Source organism: Furipterus horrens, unplaced genomic scaffold (assembly GCF_987537825.1).
Source record: "Furipterus horrens unplaced genomic scaffold, mFurHor1.1.pri manual_scaffold_3, whole genome shotgun sequence".
NCBI lineage: Eukaryota > Metazoa > Chordata > Mammalia > Chiroptera > Furipteridae > Furipterus > Furipterus horrens.
This window is the reverse complement of record NW_028327173.1, coordinates 154,605,037-154,623,461: the sequence shown is the minus strand read 5'-3', so window position 1 is coordinate 154,623,461 and position 18,425 is coordinate 154,605,037. Positions and strand designations below refer to the sequence as shown.

Genomic DNA, 18,425 nt, shown 5'->3' with positions numbered 1-18,425 from the left:
ATGCCATCCCACTCGTGGACTTCAGTTTTAGAAGTTAGAGACTGTGTGTGGTTCTGCACACGTCTGGGTTTCTACAGAGCTGAACTGAGATTCCATCGTGTTCCAGGCCAAATCGGCAAGAAGAAAGTCATCCATTGCTGTTTGAGTTTCATTGCTGGTGAATAACAAGTTCCCTAGGGTTTCAAAGCCAGAATGCAAGATCTATGTTTCTGTACTATTCAACTGAACCTTGCTTTCTAGAGCAGACGTTTTTAGCAGTGGAGATTTTTTTCAGTTTGGGTCTGTCTGTGTCTACATGTCAAACATTTCAAGGCCTAAGAAATTAGAATTTCCCCTACAACTTTATGGCTGGGCAGAGGTGTCTGCACATTAGAAGTCAGTTTGGGTCTCCATGTCCACTGAGTCTAAGACTGGCTCAGTGGTCATGGTGCTAGCTCACGCTCTTTAGTTTGAGTCTAGGTATTTGAGGCCACAAAGAATTCTTTTATATCAAAATCAATTGCAAGATCCTGAGTTGGGCTGGGTGTCAGATCCAGTATTCATGTCAGACAGAAGCCTATGACTGTCCAGTGTCTGACCAGGCAGATTACTTGACAAGGTATTTTCTAAATCACTTAATAAATCTATAGTTTGGAGATCCCACCTGGCTGGAAACTGGCATCTAAAAATGCATGTCTGAACAGCTACAGATGAAGTTATCTTAGAACTGAGCAAAAACGTTTGAGTATGAACACTAATGAGACGGGAAACTTGAGAACCAAACATCAAATCGGTTTGAGAACAAGACAATCCAGGGGAATCAGGGCTCACCGCTATACAGAAGGTATAGTGTTGCATGGCATGAGACAGTTCTGTCTGTACACTGATTGAAAGAATGCTGTTCTTTTGATGTGTTCCCTAGTTCTCGTAAAGGATTAGATCAACTTTTACCAAAGTTTACTTGAACACCTGAACTAATTGGTTCAACAGGAACAGGATTTACAATTTTTGAAAAAGGGGAGCCTCTCCTTAAGAGAGCAGGCCTCTGAAACAAGGCCGATGATCAGGGTTGATATTGACAGTAAGTGCACAGCACACCGGGCAGAGCCCTGAAGATTGACACTTGACACTACAGGCTGGGCTGAGGAGTTAGCTGTACACACAAAGGCATAGGAGAAAACAGCACAACAGGCAGTATAACCAAAGCCACTCAGGGCTTTCATAAAGCAACTTCTGAAAATATCTTGGAGCTGTCAAAAGAGTCTGCTTTCTGGCATTACAGCCACAACAGTCATCAAAAGAAGCAACTAGCTTTATTTCTGAAGTTTCTAATTCTTGAGTGTCTGGTCTTGGGGTTGGTTGGTTGCTCAATGATTCAATAGTCTTACTGGACAACTTTGGTTGTCAGGCAGTTTTCCATTCTCCTTTGCTTACCCGGTGGATCCCTGTGTTCTGCAGGGATCCCATGGCCAGTCCAGTGGATGTGGGACTGGAATGCAGTTCTACTGGCGCAGGCACAGCTACATGTGCACTAGAGGGTCTTGTCACAATCCTCTGCATGTCATTTTCAACTCCCATTCAGTGCCATGTGAATAGCTGCACTACATTTATACTTCTTTTTTGGTGTGCATTTTCATAAAGTGCTGTTTTACGAGAGAAAATTGAGAAAATGGTTTATCAGGGCCTCTAGGGCATCTTTCAATTGGACAATGGTAGAACTTCAGTATGATTTTCAAATGTTTTCTTATTGTTGGATTTGCTACGCCATCCCGCACATGGTGGCTCTTGACCAGATGCATGTTGAGCATGGGTCTATTGGGCAGATTCTTGCCTCAGCTTCATACAGTGCACAGGATGTTGCTCTGCACTGCCAGGGACAATTGTTCACTAAAGCTGGATCATCAGTACCTCTGCCAGAGGTGTTTGTCCACAGACTGCTGCTTCGCTGCCACTGGCCAAGGCCAGCTGCCCCTCAGCCATCATGGTGGTCCCACAGGCCCAAAGCAACAGCAGAGCTTGTTACAGCTGCTTGGGTCGCCTGAGCATCCAAGACCAGAGCCATGGTCCTGCCACCATTGCTCAGAGGTGACCATGGCTCCCACATAGCCTATGGCAGCATTATTCATAACTGACAAAAGTTGGATGCAACAGAGATATCCTTGAGTAGGATGGATAAATAAAGTTTTACATCCAAACAATGAAATATTATTCAGCACTAAAAAGAAATGAGCTATCAAACATAAAGAGACATAGAGGAAACGCAAATGCATATTATGAAATGAAAGAAGCGAATCTGAAAAGGCTATATACACTGTGTGGTTCCAACTATATATGACATTATGGAAAAGACAAAACTATGGAGAAAGTAAAAAAGATTACTGGTTTCCAGGGGTTAGGGAGTAGAAAGAGAGAAATAGACATAGAGGATTTTTAGGGCAGTGAAACTACTATATTTGATACTACGATATAATGGTAGATATATGTCATTATAAATTTGTCCAAACCCATAGAATGTACAATACCAAGAGTGAACCCTAATGTAAAGGGTGATAAAGATGTGTCATTGCAGGTTCATCTGTTGTAACTAATGTACCCTCTGGTGGAGAATGTTGATAATGGGAAGGGGTGGGGGTGGGTATGTATGTGTGGAAGCAAGGGTATATGGGAAATCTTTGCTCAGTTTTGCTGTGAACCTAAAATTACTCTAAAAAATAAAGTTTATTTAAAAATTCTTAGAATTTTTTAAAATTTCAAATTAAAATGAGAATATCTTCAACACAATAATTCTGTGTCCTGGGATTTGTACTAAGAAAATAACTGATCAAGTGTGAAAAAAAAGCGTGCATGAATATTCATTAAAACTTTTTTATAATAGTAGAAAACTGGAAGCACTCTAGATTTCCATCATAGAAGTCTAGTATATCCTTGCAAGAAATATTATTAAATAGAAAATTGATGCTATTTATACATGACCCTGAAAAAAACTAAAATGTTTAATTATAGGGTCAAATGAATTACAGTATGACCATATAATATTAAACAAGGAAGCCATTAACTGTATACGTGCTAATATGGAATGATTCTCTATGCTTTTAAGTGAAAAAGTAAAGCATAGGGAAAAAATGCATATATTTATGTGAGTGTGTGTGTGTGTGCTTATTATAAAAAGGGGAAATGTATATATAACAGTAGATGGGGTATTCCTTAGAGGACTCATAACAATTCTTTAACAATTGTTGAGCTTGGGACTGAAGGACGTCTTACTTTCTTTTTTTTTTATTTTTCCCCTTTTTTGTTGAATTTCATTGGGGTGACACTGGTTAACAAAATTATACAGATTTCAGGTGCACAATTCTACAACACATCATATGTACACTATGTTGTGTGTTCACCACCCTAAGCCAAGTCTCCATCCATCACCATTTACCCCCCTTATACCCTCCTCCACTGCCCCTACCTCCCCCTCACCCTGGAAATCACCACACTGTTATCCATATCCATGAGTTTTTTCTCTTTTTTTTCCTTTTTTGCTCAATCCCTCCACCTGCCCCCACGCAACACCCCCAAGCTTCCCAACAACAGCTGTCAGCCTGCTCTCTATCTATGAATCTGTCTCTGTTTTGCTTGTTAGTTCATTTTGTTCATTAGATTCCTCGTATGGTATTTGTCTTTCTCTGACTGGCTTATTTCACTTAGCATAATGCTCTCCAGGTCTATCCATGCTGCCACAGAGGGTAGATTGCCTTCTTTTTTACGGCCGAGTAGTATTCAATTGTGTAAATGTGTCACAGCTTTTTTATTCACTCATCTACTGAAGGGCACTTGGGCTTCTTCCAAATCTTGGCTGTTGTAAATAGCACTGCAATGAACATAGGGGTATATATATTCTTTCAAATTAGTGTTTCAGATTTCTTCACATATATTCCCAGAAGTAGAATTGCTGGGTCATAAGGCAGCTCCATTTTTAACTTTTTGAGGTTTCTCCAAACTGCTTTCCACAGTGACTGCACCAGTCTGCATTCCCACCAACAGTGCACTAGGGTTCCCCTTTCTCCACATCATCACCAACACTTGTTGTTTGTGGATTTGTTGATGACAGCCCATTCTGACAGGCACGAGGTGAAATCTCATTGTGGCTTTAATTTGCATTTCTCTAATGATCAGTGATGTGGTGCATCTTTTCATATGTCTATTGGCCTTTCTTTTATTCAAGTATAAGACACACAGTGAAAGTGTATTAAGCATAAAATAAAGCTCAATAACTTGTCGCGAATAGAACACCCGTGTAACCAGCATCAAGGTGAAGAAATAAGTACTGCCAGTACCCTAGAAAGTTTCTTCATATCCCCACCAAATCATTTCTCTTCCCCAATCCCAAAGGTAGCTATTTTACTGAATTCTACCTCCAATTTGTTGAGAGGTTTTTTTCACAAGAAAGTTTATCAAATGTCTTCCATTATCTACAAAGATACCATATGCTTCATTCTGTTAATATGGTAAGTTATATTGATTTCGATTGATACACCAACCTTTTATCCTATTATATTACTGAATTAAATTTGCTAATAAAATTGTTTAGAATTTTTTGAATCTAAGTTCATGAGAAACATTAACCTGTAATTTCCTTTTCTTATAATGTCCTTGGGTCAGATTTGGTATCAAGGCGTCACATTTGGTTTGGTAACAAGGTTATACTGGCCTTGAAAAAGAAGCTAAAAGATGTGCGCTGTTTTCATATTCTTCAGAAAAATATGTATATGCTATTTTTGTGATCATCAAATCTCCCCGACTAAATTGTAAATTCATGAAACCCAAGGACTATGCATAGGGTTTTTTGTATCCTAAACATCTAACCCTTTGTTTTGGGGTATCAGGATTTGAGGGGAAAAAAAATTGTTATCTTGACAATGAGTATAAAATAGGTCAACCTATAAAAAACATTCAATTCACATTATATACATGAAAAATTATAATTCACTTCTATCTATTATAGGACATCAGAAAGATCACAGAATGTTAGGGCTGGACTCATCTCCAGTGTGCTCCCTGCATCTATAATGCTGACCACACTACATCACAGGTAACAGCACAGCTGAGTGGGCAAAGCACGCATTTTGAATCAAATCTGCTGAGCTGGAACCCAGACAACTCCATTCACAAGTGACTTGTCTTTGGTCACATTATATAGATTCTCTGAGCCTCAATATTTTCCTCTGCAAAACTGAAATAAAAATTTGCTTTATAAAGCTACCATGAGTTTAGAGAGGATGTATATATAAGCAGACACTTTAGTAATTTTTTTTTAAAACGGCACCTTTTACTCTCACATAAATTCTAACACAATAGTAAAGTCATAGGTTTCAGTAATAAGCTCCAAATCTTTGCGTCTCCATTACTGCAATGCATGCCTTAAACAGTCTCCACTAGTTAACCTTTTCCTTTTGAGTCACTTTCTTCTTCACACAGTGCAGTTTGTCTCCTTACTTAAAAAATTTCATACCATTACAGAAACTTCCCTGACTACTAATTTATTTCCCCACCTTACCTATTTTCTTGCAAAATTCTTCCCCTAACCTTTTCCAAAATCTTCCATCAGGAAGGTCAGGGAATTAGAAGTATTCAACAAATGTAACTGATTTGACCCTGTGAATTTAAAGGAACAGATAGCTATTCTTACTCTCACTTTAAAAACAGAAATTGAGACATACAAGTTACAGAGTAAACTGTCACAAATGGGGACAAGGTCTAGAGCCTTCATTGTCCTGATTACTCTATCAAATATTAGGTAACTTTTCCTCAGGATGGTTATCATCAGCTCTATGAAATATAAATGCATGAAAATAGCTGACGAGCCCCTCTGAATTTGGTAAGGAAATTGTTTATCCTCGTATTTTCATCTTCTAGTTATTTCCACTGCACACAATAAATGTAGTGGCAAGGGCTACGCACACATGCGGTAGACTTAGTATCACCTGCACTGTCCCATTGCGTTGGATAATATTTAACTTAATGCCGTGTGCAAGTCAACGTTTGGAGGCCTGGAAACACGATGACCTAATAATGATAAGGATTTAAGGTTCACAAGGAAAGTTCAAAATACAATCACGCATGAATTTGCAGCAATAGTGGTTTCATTCAAAACCACTTGGAAAGAGTGACCCATATTCCTCCGATCTGCTCCTTAATTAGTCTTGTTTGCCTTAGTTTATGCTAAAGGCAAACATGTATTTAGCCTAGTAAGGGAAATGGAAAAAAAACAGAGGTGACCTAAACAATCTCTGCAAAGTAAGGCTTCTAATCTGCAATTAAATAGCTTAGTCACATCATCCAAGTGAACCCAAATTACTCAAAATCATTAAATAAATGATTCAGTCTCCAATCCTACGTCTAAAAAGAAAAAGAAAAAATGTAACCAGAGATACAAACACCATCCCACATAACTAAAAGAAACTTCGTTCTTTTTATGGATAAAACTACATGAGTGATTTTATATTGAGGTAATAACAATATTAACTCAAATTTTCAAACCTTTCAAACAAGGCCACCCTGTGTTAACCCTAAGTGCTCCTGGTTTTTGTACCCGGGAGCACATGGCTTCAGTCCATGTTCAACACCTAATTAAGAGAGTCTTTTCAAAGATTGTATTCTGGATTTACCGTCTTCTTAGAGGCCATGCTGCTGCAGTTCATTAGCAGTCAACATCTGGCTGGAATGTTTTAAACTACCACTTTCCTTACCCATTATATGGATAAGGTTTTTGTTATCCTAAGCAAACTGAAACAACGTCCTTGCATGGACTTCTAAACATAATAATTAGTGACAGTGCAAATTGTTTTCTGATTTTTCTTATACCATGTAGCGAACTGCTATTAAAACAATGAAATCATAGTTTAAACCTTTGTATAATTATGAGATTCTTTTCATTTTACAATGTAGCCCATGTCTTTACTTTTGGAGCACAAGGTCCCATTCTGAAAGCCAAGAAATACTTAACTTAAAAGTAGCTATATGCAAAGAAAAATATAGCCTTAACCTTTCTCAAGGAAACAGCCCTTATAAACTTAGGAAAATGAAAACTTGGACATATTTGGCACAAAACTTTTAACATTCCACCTACTCTGCTTCTGAACCTCAAAAGTCCCTTGCACAGTATGAATTTCATACTGCAAAAACAGTCATCTGAAGAGAGTATCAACTCATGTCTATATAACTAATTTGCCCCTGAAATTAGCTAAATCTGTTCGGGGACCTAAGCAACTAGAAAACATCCCTGTAGTCAAATAAGGTTTTAAAAAGAATTTCATGAGGCTGCATAAGAATTTCTAGGCCTCAGCTGACACATATTTATAAGTCTGGCTCAGAGAACTGTTATAAGACACTTACGGGTTCACTCTGCCTGAAATGCCCTTGGGCCTCTCCCAACACTTAGTTTTGAGACACAGCCTTCCCTTCCTTCAAATTCTTTTTAGAATGCACCACTTACTTAAAATATTCCCTGTTTAACTTCACCAAAAAAGCCATTCTTAAAACACTATTCCCCTTTTATATTTAAAATACTTCACACCTTGTATGAGGTAGATGCTCAATTAGTAAGTCTTCTGTTAGTATTTCACTATGTGTATTAAGTTCCACGATAGCATTGACCATTCCTTTTCTTCAATTTTCCTTCTTTCTTTTTTTGGTTAATTGCTCCCTCCCATGCCAGGATAGGGTACAGTGTGGTACTCCCAGCTGAAAGAACTCAAGTCAATATAAATCACATCTTGCCATCCTTAGCTCACAGGCCTCCCCAGGCTTTCTATTACATTGGGAATGACATCCAAGTAAGACCCTTCATGCACAACATGGCCTCTGACCACCACGCTCGGCTCACCTCCCACCACTCTGCCCTCCCCCCACTTGCCACACCCGACCCACACAGGCCTCTGCTATTCCTGGATGGTGACAAACACGCTCCCTTGGGGCGCTTGCACTTGCTGTTCCTTCTGCCTCCCTTCTCTGCTCACTCCCTTTGGTCTCTGTTCAAATGCCTCCTTCTTAGAGAGGATTTCTCCTAACTCCCTATCTAAAACAGCAGCTTCCCCTAACTGGACTGCTACCCTTCACAGCCCTCGCTGATATTATGCCATAGGCTTATTTGGATAGCTGTTCATTATCTCCCACAATCACCACAGCCACCAGCTTCTATTTAAGTGCCTCGAAAGCAGGGCCTTCACCAACTTTATTCACAATTGTGGTGTCCACTACAATGCCTGGCATGTAGGTGTTCAATAAACGTCAGTGAATCACTGCTTCCAAGACTTAGGATAGGAAGTTTATACTGTGGCTGAAAAGCCTATCTTCTCTGGGACACACTCCCTCGCAAATCCAACGCAATTCCTGCTATGCCCGGCTTTCAGATAATGAACAGGGTTTTTTATACCTAACTCTGAGCTTCCCAAGCTTCTTCAATGGACTGCAAACCTCAAGGGAAAGTTTTATGCCCAACCCATATTCTGGGTTACTCCAAGTCACAAGAATTGCACTTCTGACAAAATGCCAAAAACATTCACGTATAGAAACCGCACTACCGCTCTGCTCCCTGCTGGTCATTTCAACCTTCGCCATCCAAGGTAACATGGGATTCCTCCTCCTCACACTTCAATATGAGGGATACAACTCGGCTGTTTATTCTTCTTCTACACCCGCGCCCAATCTTCCAGAGTGCATCTTCTGAGCATCACTTGCTCAGTCCACCATCTCATGAATTCAAAACCTACACCTCACCTTTCCCCACACCAACAGAGGAAAGAGTTTGTGGGTAGAAGCCAAGCTAACACACCTAACTATCTGAGGCTTGCCTTTAGAGTTGCAGCCTGTCTCCCAAGCCAGCCAGCTATCTCTAATCTAAGGTCCTTAAAAGTAACCTGGTCCTTTTTCCTTGGCCTCCAAGGACAACTCTAAGAACAGAAAGAAATCTGACACAAGTCTAGAGTAACCTGAACCCTGAGCTGGTAAAATACAGGCATACCTACAGAATGTCTCACCAACTAATGTTTTCCTGATAGAACACCTCCTGGGTTTTGATACTCAAATTTCATAGACTATATATATTTCTAAGTACAATACTTACTTGAAAGGTGTTTATGTAAGAAAAAAATACATACTTATATCCCAAAACCTAAATATAACATTGTTAAATTAATAGTGTAATATTGGGATACCAGATGTTGTAAGGGAAGACATACAGAGTATTATATGTGAAGTAACTGCTTAACAACCATATTAATTGTTTTATATTAAAGAAGGCTATTTTAAGTATATTCTATTGTATTTCTGTGTTACATATATAGAGGAATTTTTACCGTGTTTGTAACATCACAGAAAATTAGTTAGTTGAGTAATGCATTATAATTATTCTTATTTCACATGATAAGAAATAGGCCCGCACTCGTGCAGAGCCTCTGATTTTCAGAATGGATTGGTGCCATTAAGTGGAAGACGACTGCCTTTTCTTGGATTCTTTCACCTAAAACCCATCAATAAGCCTCTCCCTAGGCCTTTCTGATCTGGTCTCGGTCCAGCAACTCATCTGTTCTCAATCTCTAGCTTTGGCTCGTTGAAGCCCTTCTTGCCTCTTCATCTTCCAGCTCCCCAACTGCAGTAATTTGGGTCATCCACTGGCCCTCTCACCTTCCATTCCATTAACCCCTTCCCTCTATCCTTTTATTTTCAATTAACTTTTACTTTCACAGAAGGAATATATGCACATAATCTAAAAGATGACCGAGCTAGAAGAATTTTAATAAAAGCAGGCCCTAGCTCTCACTCTCTCACTCCCTGCCCAGTGCTGTTTGCCCAGTTTCAACACTTAGCTCTGGCTTTAAAAGATCAAATCTCAGTTAAATGCTATCTCCTGGTCATTCTGTTTTAAAGCTTATCTACTGCCTTCCTTATAACAGTAAATGAAGACTTAACTCTTACACTCACTTTCCCTTCCTCTCAATCTTTCTCAATACATTTATGCCAAAATTGTTGGTTAAATCCATAGTCAGTACATTAATTATTAAGGTTATTGTTTGCTTATGAGCCAAATAATGAAAAATAATTTATTTCCTTGCTGGAATAACTTTTTTCCTTTTCCTATATTTATTTACTAACTTCCTAGTTTCTTCATTTGCTTAGTTTTATTTGTATTTCCAGCTAAGCCTTCCCATACCCTAAAACAACTCTGTAATACCACTCTCAATCCATTTTTCCACATGATCAAATATCAGATTTATCAGGGTTTTTTCCTGATAAGATTTATGAATTTCATTTTTTCTCTCCCTCTTCTGGTACTGAGAAATTTCTAACCGCTGTGTGTCGTGGATATAAGTTACGCTGGAATTTTCCTTCGCAAATATTCAAAAAATTCCCAGCTTCTCTGTCTTACAGAGGGTTCCCCATTTCCAGTTCCCATGTCATCTTCTTTCTTGGTTTTACTCCCTAGTTTTCTATAGGTTAGATCCTGTAGACTTTTAGACTTTACATGTTAGAGAATGTTTTATTCAATCCTTACACTTGATCAATTTACTATAAGCTAAATTCATATTTTGAAGATATTACTCTGTTGTTTTCTATCTTCCAAAGCTGCTTTTGATAAATTAATTTTCATTTCTGATCCTTCGATTGTTATCTCTTTCCCTTCCTTTCTCTGCTCTTTCAATCAGCTCTTAGTGTGTGTGTATGTGTGTGTGTGTGTGTGTGTTTTTAATTAACATTCAAGTTTCAAAATTTCCAGATGGTATACTCTGGTTTGGATTTTTAGTTGTTTGTTTGTTTTACTTTTTAAAATTTTTTTATTGAGGTATAATTTGGGAATTTTTTTCATTTATTTTATTGAATATCTAGTGAGCACCTTTCAATTTGAGAGTTCATGTTTTCATTTTGGAGAAATATTATTTTTTTAAAAGAATATTCTAGTGATAGTGTTCTCTATTTCACTTTACTGGATAGATATCAAATTTCTGAAACTGATTTATAAATTTTCCTATCTTTCTCTCTTATTGTCCAACTCTTTTTATTTCCTACTTTATCAAGGAGTTCTTCCAATTCTTTTACAGAACTTTTGTTTTAGTTATCATATTTTTAATACCCCAAAACTCTGTCTTATTGTTTGTTCTTCTTTTTAAAATAACATTCTATCCTTTCTTCAACATTTTCTTTTATCTCTGAGGACAATGTGGCTTCTCTGAAGCTTTCTTCTGCTTTCAGCATTGTCTCTGTTTTGTCTTGAGTTCCTTTTTTTCTCTTTGTTTGCTTCATGTTAGAGGCTTTCTTCCAAGGTCTAATTATCTTTCAATGTTCTATCATATTTAATAATGAGTCACTAAAAACTGATTAGAAACTTTGTAAATAGGCTTCTAACAGGGTCAGAGAGTAGCAGGAGAATTTTTTGTGGGAGGAGGCCACCAAATGTCAGTATCATTTCTGTAGGATGGCTCAGTGTCCTCTAAGAAGGATCTTCCAATATTCCTGGTAAGGTTGCCAGTGCGCTAGAGCTGACTAGAGGAAGGGAGTTGGGAATTTCATTATTGAGATGCAGAACATTCTTTATTCCCCTAGTTTTCAAATCTGTTCTTCTCCTGCCTTTCTTAATGCTTAAAGTCCCCAAGTTTAGACAATCTCTGGTTATTTCTTTAGGTAAGAGTGGGCTCTGAGGGTCTAACTGATGCTCATAAAGACTTTCAAAAAAATTCCCACCCGCCATGTCACCCTGCTTTTTCTGGTACTGGATCCTCTAATTCCTAAGCCTTTTAGAGAGCTGTGAGCCAGCTTGCTTTCCATCTGCACCTCCCTTCACAAGCACTTGGCTCTGCCCTTTCTCCAGTGTGCTAAGTCATGCACCGCTTCCACCCGCTTTCCATCCTTTATCTTGTGGTGTAGGGTTATTTATGTCTCCTTGGTTTATCAAAGATGGAACTTATGCCTTCTTTTCCTGTTCCCCTATTGTTTGGGGATGATTATTTGAGAAAAGAAGAATGAGCAACGGAAAAAGAAAGAGTAGATATGTCTTCATTCTGTCATCTTGAAACCTCTAGCCTTTTCTATTTCGTAGGTCTATCATTACACCAGTCTTCTATCAGTTCCATTCTGACTCACAATTTCTGTCTTCCAGACTTTCAGGATGACTTAGACATCTTGTTGTTAGCCTGGTTTCAGACACACAATGCTTAGTTTATTACTGAATTAACAAATTCCACATGAGATATGATAAGCAGGACTACCTTTTCTTGCAGTAATTGTTGTCTGTGATTGTATAGGGCATACTGAATATAGACATAAGTGGGAGAGAATTAGTTATCAATTGGGAAATCACTGCTCACCAGTCCTCTGTGGGGCTTATTCTGTTACCAGTTAGGCTGGTTTTTCTCGGTTTGCCTTCCTGCCCCTCCGTTCTCACACAGCTCTGTATCCCAGGAGACAGACTCTATGGACAACTCCGCACTCACTGCCATTGCCACCTCCCTCACTCTTTCTCAGCTCCCTGCACATCTGGAAACATGACTCCAGCTACAGCTCCAGACGTATAATGGCTTCTGGCTTCACAAGGAAGCCAGCCCTTCCTAGCTGGGTCCCTTGAGCCTACCCACATAGCTATAAGTTACCCCTTTATTAAATTTTTTTCAGTTATATCCTGTGTGCCATTTGTTTCCTAACAGAATACTGACTGATACATCAGTGGGGGGAAAAAATTGTGTTTTGAACTAGCTCACCTCTAAAGCTCTCTCCTTGAATTCTTACGTTCTATGGTTTTTATAAGTTGGCACTTAACTAAACCAAGCAAATTAGGGGCTTCCTTTCAGTCAAGATTCTATCTCACTCCAGGAAAGGAACTACCCAAATAAGTATGCTCAGCCTTAGAAATAAAGCATTGTCAATATAATTTAGATTAGCAGAGAAAACTAAAATATACACATTATTCCTTTTAGGAACTGGAGTCAGTTCTGATTTGATATTTTTTTTCAATTTTCTTTAATAGAGGTTAATTGGCCTATAACTATATTATTTCTAGGTATACAACACAATGATTTAATATTTTTATATATTATGAAATGATCACAACAACGAATCTAGTTAACATCCAAAACCATACACAGTTCGTGTGAGAACTTTAAGATTCACGGTCTTAGCAACTTTCAAGTGTGAAACACAGCGTTACTGACTACTGATGCCATGTTGTGCATTGCGTCTCCACTGACCGCCTTTAACCATTTCCCCACCGACCCGCCCCTGCCCCATCTGGGCAACCGCCAATCTATTCTCTGTGTTTTTGAGCTCTGTTATTTGGTTGGTTGATTGGTTTTAAGATTTCACATATAAGTGAGATCATACATTTTTTGTTTTTCTCTATCCGGTTTATTTTAATTAGTATAATGCCCTCAAATCCATCCATATGGTTACCAATGGCAAGATTTCGTTCTTTTTTATGGCTGAGTAACATTCCAATGTACATATACCCCATCACCTCTATCCATCCATCCATGATGAGCACTTAGGTTATTTCTATATCTTGGCTATTGTAAATAATGCTCCAATGAACATAGGAGTGTGTATAATTTCTTGAGTTAGTGTCTTCATTTTCTTCAAATACCCAAAAGTAGAGCTGCTGGACTATGGTAGCCTATTTGTAATTCTTTGAGGAACTTCCATAGTAGCTGTACCAATTTACATTCCTACCTACAGTGCACAAGAGTTCACTTTTCATGATATTCTCACCAACACTTGTTATTTCTTGTCTTTTTGATAATAGCCATTTTAACAGATATGAAGTGATACCTCCTTGTGATTTTCATTGCGTTTCTCTGATGATTAGGGCTGTTGAGCATCTTTTCATGTGTCTGTTGACCTTTTGCATGTCTTCTTTGGAAAAATATTTATTCAGAACCTCTGCCTATTTTTTAATTAGATTGTTTGCTTTTTGCTATTGAGTTGTATGACTTCTTTATGTATTTTGTATATTAATCCCATATCAGATGTATGATTTTATCTGATTCAGTAAATTGTCTTCTCATTTTTCTGATGGTCTCCTTCATGGTATAGAAGCTTTTTAGTTTGATGTAGTCCCACTTGTTAATTTTTATTTTTGTTGCTGTTGCTTTTGATGTCAAATCCAAAAAAATCATCACCAAGACCATGTCAAGGAAATTAGCACCTAGGTTTTCTTCTAGAAGTTTTATGGTTTCAGGTCTTACATTCAAGTATTTAATCCATTTTAATTCATTTTTGTGTATGGTGCAAGTTAGTGGTCCAGTTTCATTCTTTTGCATGTGTCTGTACAGTGTTTCTAACACCATTTATTGAAAAGACTGTCCTTTCCCCACTGTATATTCTTGGCTTCTTTGTCATAAATTAATAGATCATATAAGTGTGGGTTTACTTCTGGGTTCTCTATTCCATTCCATTGATCTATGTGTCTGTTTTTAATGCTAAAACATTTGCACTTTTTGAAAGCACAGGAACAAGGAGAATTAATTCCAAAGGTTCAAAATTTCTTTATCCTTTTTTCCCTTTAGATATTCACATCATCAAAGGGTCAGAAAAATGCAAAAATATATGTATAGGTTTCACCAATTTCCCATTAAAGAAATAAGTTAATTCCTTGACTTCGCCCGACCAGACACAAGGTTATTTCTTTTTCCAGGCATAGCCAGACTTTTGTATCCACTAAACTTTTCCACTTTTTTACCTCATACACCCTTCACCCCTTTCCTAGTTTACATTGCTTTTTCCAAAGTTTTATTCAACTTCTTTCATGCTAAATCTAATGGCTACTTCTAAGTCCTTGTCTTAACCTCTCAGCATTTGAAACCACTGCCACTCCTTTCGTGAAATATTCCCTTCCTTGTCTTTGCTGTTGCCTCGCCTTTCTGTTTTTCCCTCCTATCCAGCTGCAGACTCCTCAGTCCCTTCAGCAGACATCCTTTCCTCTGCCCATCCTTCAGATGTTTATACTAGTCAGAACTCTGTCACACTCTTCTTTATCTTTGTACCTACATTCCTCCAGTGGATATTTTCCTCCACTCCTATGGCTTCAAAAATTAATTACATACTAATGACTCTCAAAGGGACCATCTCAAGTCCAGATCTATCTTCAGAGATATCATATGTAACTAAGTATTAAATCACTCCATTAATATGTCTACAAATTCCTCAACTCGACATTTCTGCTTTCTCCCCACACCTATTTTTTCATCTCCCTCTTTTTAAAATATCTTACCATACATGCTATTACAGTTGTCCCAATTTTTCCCCCTTTGCTGCCCTCCACCCAGCCCACCCCCCACTCCCACAGTCAATCCCTACCCATTGTCCAAGTCCATGGGTCCTTCATACATGTTCTTTGACTAGTCCCTTCCCCTTCTTTTAAGCAGTCCCCGCCTCCCTGCCCCCCATCTCTATTACTTAGTCCAGTGACTCACACCAAGCCAGAGACCTGGGTATAATCCTTGACTCTTTGTTGTCCCCCATCTTCACACCCAATCAGTAATCAAGGCCTATTGATTCTGTCTGAAATGGACCTTATTTACCACTTAATTCTCTCCATTTTCACTGTCATTCCCTAAACCAAATCATCTCCCCACTGCTAATACTTTTACCCTCAAATCTAGATTTTATAATAGAGCCCAGGTGATAGTTCTAAAATATGATCATTTTACCCTCTTCTTAAAAGTTTGCAATGGTTTCACACTGCTCCAGGATAAAGTCGCAATTGCTCAACGTAGTTTATAAGCATCTAGTCTTCTATCCTGTCACCCAAATTACCGTGTTCCAGCCAAATTATGCTGATTTTAGTTCCTCCAATCACTCCTACTCTAGACATTTCCACACAAGGTTCCCTCCACCTGATACATGCCTATTTGATACTATCAATGTTATCATGCTCTCAGTATTTCTTGACTAAATCTACAAATCATTATATCTCAGTTTAGTAGTCCTATGCTCTCTAAATCTGGGTTAAATCTGCTGCCACAGCACACCACTTATCCATTTATCACACTCTATTATAGTTACTTATTTACTTCTTTCTATTCCCCTTTTTGATTATAAGCACTGTGAGGTTTAAAACTGTACCTAGGATACAGTTTTACCTGGCTCAAAGTAGCCACCAAATAAATAATGGTTAAATGGCCCTGGCTGGTGTGGCTCAGTGGGTTTGGTACCATCCCACAGAGCAAAAGGTCACCGGTTGATTCCCAGTCAGGGCACATGCCTAGGCTGCAGGTTCAGTCCCCAGTCGGGGTGCTTGTGAAAGGCAGCCTGTCGATGTTTCTCTCTCACATCGATGTTTCTCACCCTCTCTCACTCCCTCCTCCTCTCTCAAAAAATAAAAATAAAATAATAATAAGAATTAGAAGAAGAAGAGGAAGAAGAAGAAGAAGAAGAAGAAGAAGAAGAAGAAGAAGAAGAAGAAGAAGAAGAAGAAGAAAGGGAAAAAAATAAAAATAATGGTTAAATGATAAACAAATTTTATAATGAACTTTCATTCCCTTGCTTTCTTTCTCTCCTCTCAAACAAATCAGAACAAATAAATCATCGTTCCCTCCAAATAAGCCATTGCTTACAAAAGCCCAATTAATGTATAATTAGTTATATATAACAGCTAAGGAAAATTCTACCTGAGGCTTTGCTTTCTCCTTCATTTCTCTCTTTTCTTTTACACAGAAAATTTTCAAACTAGAAGTTTAAACAGGCTTAAGAAAGGCTAAGCATGTAGATGTCTTTTATTTTGATCTGCCTGATGCCCAGGCTGTGTTCCCAAACCATTTATAAACTTGGTAGTGTATATACATGGTATAAAAACAACCTATGATAACATTTTATATGAACCAGAAATCAAAGCATTAATTAAACCTGAGCACACCTGACTCTGAACTGCAAAGTCAGAGATTTATGTAAACTTTTTAGGTCAAGGCTTTCTGACCTCCTGTAGGATTTATGTTTCCTTTAAATAAGCACTTCCTTTTTGTAATGCAATTTTTTTTAAGTTTATTTCAATGACTAATCTGTTGGAATAAACAGATATGCAGTTCAGTTCCTTTATTGCCTGGATTTTACCCACTGCTTGTCAAATATTTAATTTAAGGTTTCAGGTGAAAATAAGCAGGTCCAGCCATAAGGCCTAGAATTTCTTGCTCTAAACTTGTTAATGAGGTGATGTAAAAAGATATCCCTGCATTCAAACTCCATACTTATTAAAATGCTCTTGAATTAAGAGCATTTGAACATAGTTATTCACAGATATACTCATTGTTTGGAAAGTATCAGCTACCTTAGAGTGGTTTATGACAAGCAGGACTCGTTAAGTTATAATACAACCTTTAAGACAAAGTCTTTTAATCAAAGGAAGACATTCTAATTTGGAGATTCAGATAATAATGTCTCTACCAAAAGAGGTTTCTGTGAGGTTTCAAGTTGGCTACCTTGGATAGGTTCATTCCCAGAACTGTGAGGGTCACCAAGCCAGCACAACAGACCAAAGCACTGGAGCTGGAGAGGCCAGAACTCGGTGGGATGGTCCCATCTATCAGGCAATTCATTCCAGGCAGGTTACTGAGACCAAAGTGTTCCTAAGAATAGAGGAAAAGACCAGATTAGTAACTTCAGTTTCAAATTCAAGGAGATCTTTTATCCCCCAAGGAGCAAAAGTCTATCAATGGACTTATTGTGCTATTTATAGAAACTACTTGTGCAATTCAATTGAGTCTATGACATTTTATGTAATGATATGATAATATGAAGATTACTTTTTATTTTGTTCAACTAAAAGCTACTAATCCACTTCCTAAAATTGCCTTGAATTATCTTTCTCTTGAAAATTCATTGATTTCAACAGATATGAAAAAATATTAAAAAGTTATAATTAAACTTCTCAAGTAGCAAGAAAAGAAATACCCTATTATTAGCAAGACAGGTTAAATCACTATGTAGCATATCCCAACACTCTGTGATTGTAAAAGTCTAACACCAAGCAGTGGCTTATTTCTATGGAGTATCTTTCTTTAGAAAGTCCTCTAAAGAAAAAGAGCCCCAAACTTCAGTTCTGTTTTACGTCCTCATGGAAAATCCTAGGCACAGAAAAATTAAGAGACTTTCCCAAGATCATATGTGGGGAGTTAGGGATAGGACCCAGGTCTCCAATTTCTGGTTGAGAACTTCTGCATTGCAATCAGAAACCTGGGCCAGCATACTGTCACTGTGATTTAATGTAAGTCAGCTATATGAGGAAATCCAGATTTTTATGAGAGTTTATAGATACAATTTAGCCATATGGTAGCTTTCAAGACAGCCAAATTAGAATTCAGCCACAAATAAGAATGCAGACTCTAAACATCAGAGGGAAGCTCTATTTCTCTAAATAGGAAAGACCAAAGAAACAATCAGACTCTGATCTAAAGATGGAAAACTCTAGGGTACTTAAGTAA

The 18,425-nt window shown here is 38.0% G+C and overlaps 1 protein-coding gene and 1 pseudogene across 4 annotated transcripts in view; both read right to left on the bottom strand.

Annotated features, from left to right (window-relative positions):
* The window catches only part of GALK2 (galactokinase 2), a 114,661-nt gene that overhangs the window by 67,985 nt on the left and 28,251 nt on the right, over positions 1 to 18,425 (bottom strand). For all 4 annotated transcript variants that reach the window (XM_090270579.1, XM_090270578.1, XM_090270580.1 and 1 more), the window contains one exon: positions 17,424 to 17,570. In XM_090270579.1, coding sequence (XP_090126705.1) covers positions 17,424 to 17,570 — 147 coding nt within the window. The remainder of the gene's footprint in view (positions 1 to 17,423; positions 17,571 to 18,425) is intronic.
* On the bottom strand, positions 15 to 1,616 carry LOC150016453 (ATM interactor pseudogene; annotated as a pseudogene).